Source organism: Canis lupus, chromosome 24 (genome assembly GCF_003254725.2).
Source record: "Canis lupus dingo isolate Sandy chromosome 24, ASM325472v2, whole genome shotgun sequence".
Taxonomy (NCBI): domain Eukaryota; kingdom Metazoa; phylum Chordata; class Mammalia; order Carnivora; family Canidae; genus Canis; species Canis lupus.
The window spans coordinates 27,343,566-27,351,387 of record NC_064266.1 but is presented as its reverse complement, the minus strand read 5'-3'; the positions used below and the strand labels follow the sequence as shown (position 1 = coordinate 27,351,387).

Genomic DNA, 7,822 nt, shown 5'->3' with positions numbered 1-7,822 from the left:
TGTTATTAAAAGGAATTTAATAATCTTAATTAAAAACTCTCAACAGTGAATTTTGTCACAGGCCTTGGCAGCTGGAAGCAACTCCAGGGGCATGCCCCTTTGGGGCGTGGTCGAGCCACGGTCTTGGATCGAGGCCCACCACTGCCACATGGCAAGGAGCTAACTGGAAGTTACTTCAATACAATATCAAAGATCCGCGAGGATTTTTTTTAAAAAAGTTTTAAATATATTAGACTCTCTTGATTGCCATTTTTACACAAAGCTGCTGATACAGTATACAGAGTTTTAACTTTTTTTTCACATAAAATACATTTTTCTTAAATGTTCTCTGTACATCAGTGGCTTCTGGTCTGGTGAATTATTGCGGAGGGCTGGGGGTCTGCAGACTTTTCCTCAGCGCGCAGAGCCAGGCCCCCGCACTGCGGCACTTGCAATGCCCGTGGGAAGCAGGCCCTCTGGAGAACCAGCCAACAAGAGTCTCCTGTCAAGGAGAGGTCTACAGCTTCTGGCAAACGGGGTCACTTCTGCAGAGTCAACCACTGACCACATGACCCTTTCCTCTTGTGTGCACTGGGGTGGGGGAGGCTGTCCCCAGGCCACAATAGCAAGAGTTAAATACAGTCCTTCTGGGTATCTTGTAAAAACTGCACTTCTTGAAAGTGCCCCAGTATCCTGCTTTGGGAAAGCAAGTGGGAGAGAGAGAGAGCTCAAGATCAAAAGGCATCTGACATCAATCACCAAAATCTTACTACAAAGCCAGCAAGCTGCGGTGGGGTAGGACAAGGGACACCCCCTTGTTTGTGTCCCTAAGCCCAGTGAAATTGACCAAACAGTGCAGAGCAGTTTAATCACTGCTACATCTTTGATGGAGAATTATATCCTGAACTCTTCAGTAGATCTGGGCTTATTCAACTCCCCTGAGCTACTGGCTGGAAACTCACTATCTCATGATGGCCACCAATTTTCAGTGGTTTTGGGGCACAGAGTGGGGGAGCAAAGGCCAGAGCTCACAGTGAGCCACGTGGCACATGCTCTGGAAGTGGCCTCCTTTAATCGGCCAGGAACTGCCACCAGACCTGGTCTCAAGGGGAGCTGGGCATCTGGTAGACCTCACTAGCTTTCTTCCAGCTCCTTGCTCCACACTTCCCAGGAGGAGAGGCAGACACACGAGGAAAGCCTTCAGCGTTAAGGGAGAAACTACTCGCCTCCCATTAGCCATCAGTGGGGCAGGAGGACTCCATGATAAATGAGCAAAAATGAGTTTCACAACCTGAGACACATTTGGCAGCAAATTCCAGACTGTTCTTCTACATACTGACCTCCAACTGCTATTATACAATGCCCCAAAGACACTGGCCTGAAGGCTGCTATATCGGAAAGTTCCAAATAGACTTGCAATGGTGTCTCCCTAGAACTCCAGACCCAGCATCTGCATTTAATGACAAATGTCATCCAGGGTCAGCCATGGCAATAGCTTCCTTGCCCCAGGGTTTCGTACTCTAGGGAGTCTAGGAGCTAGAAACTGGATTGAAGCAGGACCAGGATGAGGTCACTCTGTCTCAAATGAATTGAATGGGCCTGCTGATACCTGTGGTCCTTAAGGAATGAAAACTGTAAAACCCAGTCTCCTCAGCCTGTCTCATTCCTCCGTTATCCCCAGAATCTAACAGAGTGCCTGATGTGTCTCAGCTACTCAATAAATGACATGAGCAAATAAATGAAACACCGTGACCCCACCTTGTTCCTTGGCATCAAGGAGACCCACAGGAAAAGCTCCCCAGGAAGCCCTAATGAGGAATGGCTTACCCCGGCTGCAAATGAGGGCTAAAATGCCCGAGTCTGCAGGTGGCTCCTGTCAGGGAATCAGTGGGATTCCTGGCCTTCTAGATGGGAGATGAATGGCCCAGGAGGCAACAAGTGAGGGGAAAGGAAGGAACAGCCACAAGCACTCAGAGTGGGTAATACGTGCCTCCAGTCTCCAGCTCCTGAGCACAGCGCCCTCCTAGGAGTGTATGGCTTCCCTTGGCACTCTTCTGCTTACAGCTTATGTTGGCTCAAGAGGAATTCAGGGTCAGTCTAATCTGAACACTATTTTAAAGCCAAAAGTATGTGTGTTCTGGATCACCTCTGCCCTGCTGCAGCTCGAGGCTGACGTGATGGAGAGTCTGTCCCAGACACCAGGAACATGGGAGGCACCATGCCTACCTGTCTGCAGTCTCCTGAGCTGCTCCTCCACCCTCGACCAGATCTGTCCCGGAGCTGGGGCTGGTGCTGTGACCCTCCCTGCACCCAGGAGCCATTGGGTCGACAGTGACTCCACTGAGCCCTCTGGTCCAGCTGCCCTGCTCCTTGGGAAAGCATCAGCCAGGGCCCCTGGGATCCAACTCCCTCTCTGGGCTAGGGGGCCATGGAGGCCACAGTGGGGACTGGAACTGATAAGCAGCAGACCCCATTACTAGAACTGTGGCACAAGGGAGGCTCCTCCAGCCCCCTGGCCCGGGTGCCCCTCAGGGAGAATTTCGCATAGGCTCAGAAGGAAGAAGATTAGAGGGAACCCAGAGCTGTCCCCCAAATCCCAGAATCTGGGCCTAGGGGACCATTTCAGAGCTCTAAGGAGGTAGTTTTAGAACAAATAAAAGGTGCACAGAGCAGGAAATAATCCCACTGCTTATTAAGTACACCAGTAGGATTGACTGAGCCTATGGACAGTACCCAACTCATGGGCAGCAATTTCAAGGGGGCTCTTGAGAAATTACAGTAGAGAGGTGGTGGGCAGGGTCTGGGAGACCACTGGGCCATGCTGAGGCCCAACCACCCCCACCACTGCTCTCCAGAATGTAATGCAGGCTATGGGCCATGGGCACCTTGGATTTGCAGTCCGGGGGGCGTCACCACTCCCACAGGAGCAGGCTGGGAGCAGTCCCTGGGCCAGGCAGGATCTCACAAGGGCCACCTGGCAAACTTGTCTCCCCAAGCATTCCAGAAAAGGCAAAGCTGGGCCAGGGGTCCCACGCATTTACACTGAGAGGAGTGGGGGGTCCCAGCGGTCCCTCACCTCCCTGCTCCCTCTGATGGCTTGGGCTGAGGAAGGCTGCTGACAGAGGCTGCACTGAAACCACCTGAATATTCACAAAGATCGCCCAGGGCACTTGAAGTAATTAACACCAACTCCCTCCTCATCCTGGAAAGCCCTTCTAAGGCAAGCTCCTCCCTCAGCTCTGTGCTCCCAACACCAGCCAGTCAACTAGTGATCATGATGCTCTCCAGGAAAGAAAGCAAGGAAGCATTCAGTCACCTCCCACCTGGTGTTTTGCAGCCTACAAGAATTCTTTTAACAAATGCACTTCAGGACACACAATTTGATTCCCCCTCCTCTCCAATTTTTGATACTTCCATCCAAACGTAAAATGTGATTTGGATTATTCCAGGGATGGAAGAGCCTGTTGCTCCCCCCTCGGCCTCCGGGTGGTCACACAGCTGGCTCCCGGCATGGGCCACGCTGTGGAGAGCAGGCCACCGCTCATCTCATGGACCCATGTGGGTTCATACCTCCCTCTGATCCAAGAGCAGACCTCCTGCTCCTTCCGGATGTGGACGGTGGCCCCAATCCCGGACTCCGAGTAGGACTGTGGGTCTCCACTCAGCAGGCCCCCTTCCCTGCTAAAGCCACGTTGGCAGTGGTGATGAAACTGAGTCAGCCTCCATCCTTTGGAGAAGAGCCCATAAATGATCAGTCCCACCTGCTTCCCATGAGCCCAGCTGGGTCATTCCTACACATGGCTGAGCGTGTGCATGTGTGTGTGCGTGTGTGCGTGTGCACACGCTGATATGTGATATGCGGGTACTGGTCCAGAGAAGCCTTTACCGACAACAGAACTGGAATCCCAGCCCCCCCCTCCCAAAATCTGACAGCAGGGTGAGTCAGGAAGCCACTATGGGCCTTGTTTCTGATGACAGACAATGCAGCAAGAAGCAGAACCGCGGGAAGTGGCGATGCTACGGGCCGCTGGCTGAGAGGTGGGGTCAGCGTTCCTCTGGAAAGCAGAGCCCACCTCCCCACAAGCTGCCCTCTGATGTCTCCCCAGCTGGGGCTGCTGGGTGGGCCTGGATTCCAGAGACCCTCCCCCGAAGCATCTCTCTCCTCCGTCGCACAGAGACTAGGAGATGCGGCAGCAACCATGGACTTTCTCCTCCATCTCCTCCATGGGGGCCTTGAACTTCAGGAGCGGGGGGTCTCCGCTGGTGACCGTGTAATATACCGACGTTCCGTTGCTGCTGTACGGGGAAGTTCTGCCTCCGATCAAGGGGGCCTTGCCTTCGCTGCTGCTCTCGCCCGTCCTGGCCATGCTGCTGCCCAGGTGGGTGCTCAGGAACGGGTGGCTGAGCAGCTTGGCCGCAGCCCGCTGCCGCTTCAGCTCCAGAAGCGTTTGGGGGCTCTGTTCCTTGTAGCCACTCCAGGGAGGGGTGGCATCGGCCACGCCGGGGCTGCCATAGGCCATGTTGTAGTCAGGCACCTCGTGCACTTTCCAGACGTCTCCGTTGGACAGCGCATACTGGTAGGTGCTGACCGGAGCCCGGAGGCCGTTCTCAACAGGCCCATCCATTTCACTTCGTGGGATCTTGGTGGAAAACTCGGAGAGCAGCACGGGCTTCTCCAGCCGGGGGTTCTGAGGGGGAGAAGGACAACATTACCGGCCGGTTAGAGGACCTGAACCCACTCCCCACTTGCATCTCTGCTGAGGGCATTCTTGTCTGGGCCTGTCCTACCTCTGTTTGCCCAACTGGGCTGATTGGACCTCCATTCTGCTTCGGGGGACTCGCCATCTATGTGTGCTGGTAAAGCGGACTGATCCCCATCCTTGCTGCAGGGGCTGGACCATGACCCCCGGGACTGGCCAGTCTACATGCTCACTGCAAGAATTGGTTCTTTTTTTTTTTTTTTTTTTAAGACTTTATTTATTCATGAGAGACACACAGAGAGAGAGGCAGAGACAGAGGCAGAGGAGAAGCAGGCTCCATGCAGGGAGCCCGATATGAGACTCGATCCCAGGATCCCGGGATCACAACCTGAGCCAAAGACTCAACCACTCAACCACTTAGTGGCTCAACCACTAAGCCACCTGGTACCTCAGGAATTGATTCTTGACTGAAAGTGATTCCATGAAACTCCACCCTGGGACTTGGCCAGAATAATCGAGAAAGAGTTCTGTCTGTGCAGAGCTGGAGGGTGGTGAGAATGATGGAAGTGGGAGGCTGAGGAGACTGCATGTCAAAGGGTCTGCATGACAGTGACGTTGACGTGAAGGGGAACCCAAGGGGTGCACTCGGAGCCCCAGGATCCAGCTGGTCCCAGACTCTGCAGCTACGTAAGTCGAAAAAATCCTGTTTTGTGTCAACCGATTTTAGCTGAGTTTTTGGTCACTTGCAATCTTTCCTCTGTACTCCCGGCAAATACCCACTCCAAACAGCAGAGATTCTAACCCAGAAATCCCTGGATAACAAGAGCTTTCAGAGACTAGAAACTAAAAGGTAGCTACATGTGGTGATCACAAAAATGTAAAGCACAGTAAAACTCACCATAAATGAAGTCAAAGACACATTTTAAAAACTACAACATATGTGACAGAAAAGGGACTAATTTCCCAAATAAACAAGAACTCTTAAGAGTCCGTTTCAAAAAGCCCAACTCTGCAAGAGAAAAAAAAACAACAAAAGACACTGATGTGTAGCTCAGAGCAATGATAATAATAATAATAATAATAATGTTGTTATTATTAAACATATGCTATTATGTTTATAGCATATAAACACGGGAGAAAATATTCAACCTCACTCATAATTAATTACATAAAAATTAAAGCAACAAAATCTTTTTACCTATCACATTGACAAATATTTTAAAAATGTGTTATGACTCAGTGTCGGCAAGAGTGTAGGAAAACAGGCAGGTACCGAAATTGCCACAATCTCTCTGGAGGAGAGTATCACATCATCCTCCATCCCCCACCTAAAATTCATTTTTAAGGAAGAATGTATACCTTGCACCAGCAAGCCAATTTCTAGGACTTCATTTCAGAGATATATGTTCCCTTAGGGGAGAAAAGCCTGAAAGTCACCATTAGGCAGGTGGTAAATTATGGCAAGTACTTGTCCTAGAATGTTCTGCATCTGGGAAAAAGAATGAAGGCAATCTTCCTGTGCTGACTCATGATTCCAAGAATCTCCATTTCTTGGAAAGATCTCCAAGAAATCTACAATTGGGTTAGAACATGGTAAGGTGAGGGGCACTTTCCATAGCAAGCTTCCTTTTATGTGTGCATATTCTTTTTGTTTTTAAATGGCTCCTTTGAGCTATTCAGGCAGAGCCATGATGCCACATTTGGGGCATCTTTTTTTCAGTTTGAATTTTTGTTATCTATTTTATTTACTTCTGGAATGGCCCTAGAAAAGACCATTCTTCATTGTCTAAATCAGTGCTTCTCTAACTCAATGTGGATATGAGTCACCTGTGGCTCTTGTTAAAATGCACATGCTGAATCACCAGGTCTGGGTTGGGACTTGAATTTCAGAGTTTCTAACAATCTCCGGACAATGATTTGACTAGCAGGGATCTAAGACACTGGTTCTCAGTTTTGGATGCACATTAGAATCACCATGGGGAGTTAGAAACACATGTACAATGACAATCTGGAAAGGGTATGTTGTGTGATTCCCACTCTATGACACCTGGAAAATGCAAAAACCATGGAGACAGTAAAAAGATCACTGGTTGTAGGGGACTCAGGGGAGGGAGGGAGGGATAGCGAGAGTGAAAGTATTCTGTATGAAACTTTAACGATAGATGTATGACATTACACATTCATCAACATCCACAGAATGTGAAACACCAAGGGTAAACCCTAACGTAAACTATGGACTTCACTTAATAATCATGTATCAATATTGTTAATCAATGATAATATACCTACTACACTAATGCAAGATGTTAATACCAGTGGAAATCAGGGGACATGATGATGGGGTGGTGTGGAAACTGTATGTACTTCGTACATATTTTCTATAAACTACAACTGCTCCAAAAAAATCAAGTCTATAATTTTTAAAAAAAAATACATAAATACAATACCTGGGCCCCAAGCACAAAGATTCAGATGTCATTAGTCTGGGTAGCAACCAAGACATCAGAATTTTTTAAAAAACAAAAACAAAAACACCTCCCCAGGTGATTTTCTTGCACAGTTAAGTTTGTGAACCACTGGTTTAAGAGATCAGGCTGTTGGGATCATTCCTGAGCTTTGTACCATACCAGGGAGTCAGCTCTGCCAAAGTAGGTACAGGGCTGAACAAAACAGCCCTGTCAGCTAACCGGATAGAGTCTTGGCAGAAACCCGACTTGCGGGTCAGACTGAGCACACTCCCTTAAATGAGTGGTTTTCAAATTCTTGTGTGCATCCGAATCCCCTGGAGGGTTAGTTAAAACACAAGATGCTGGTTAAACCCAGAGCCCAGAGTTTATGATTCAGTACATCTGGGATAGGGCCAGAGAATTCACATTTCTAACAAGTTCCCGGGTGCTGCTACTGCTGCTCCAGGGACCACACTTTGAGAATGTCTACCTTAGGGCAGCCCTGGTGGCACAGCTGTTTAGCGCCGCCTGCAGCCCAGGGCGTGATCCTGGAGGTCCAGGATCGAGTCCCACGTCGGGCTCCCTGCATGGAGCCTGCTTCTCCCTCTGCCTATCTCTCTGCCTGTCTCTCTCTCTGAATGAATGAATGAATGAATGAATGAATGAATGAATGAATAAATAAATAAATAAATAAAT

General features: G+C 49.4%; 1 protein-coding gene across 2 annotated transcripts in view; it reads right to left on the bottom strand.

The window, feature by feature from the left end:
• Positions 1-7,822, bottom strand: part of PPP1R16B (protein phosphatase 1 regulatory subunit 16B) — a 67,980-nt gene continuing 60,158 nt past the window's right edge. The window contains exon 10 of one of the 2 annotated variants that reach the window (XM_035705836.2): positions 1-4,667. In XM_035705836.2, the coding sequence (XP_035561729.1) occupies positions 4,158-4,667 (510 nt within the window). In that variant the 3' untranslated portion in view covers positions 1-4,157. The remainder of the gene's footprint in view (positions 4,668-7,822) is intronic. The other variant, XM_035705837.2, reaches the window with a different exon arrangement.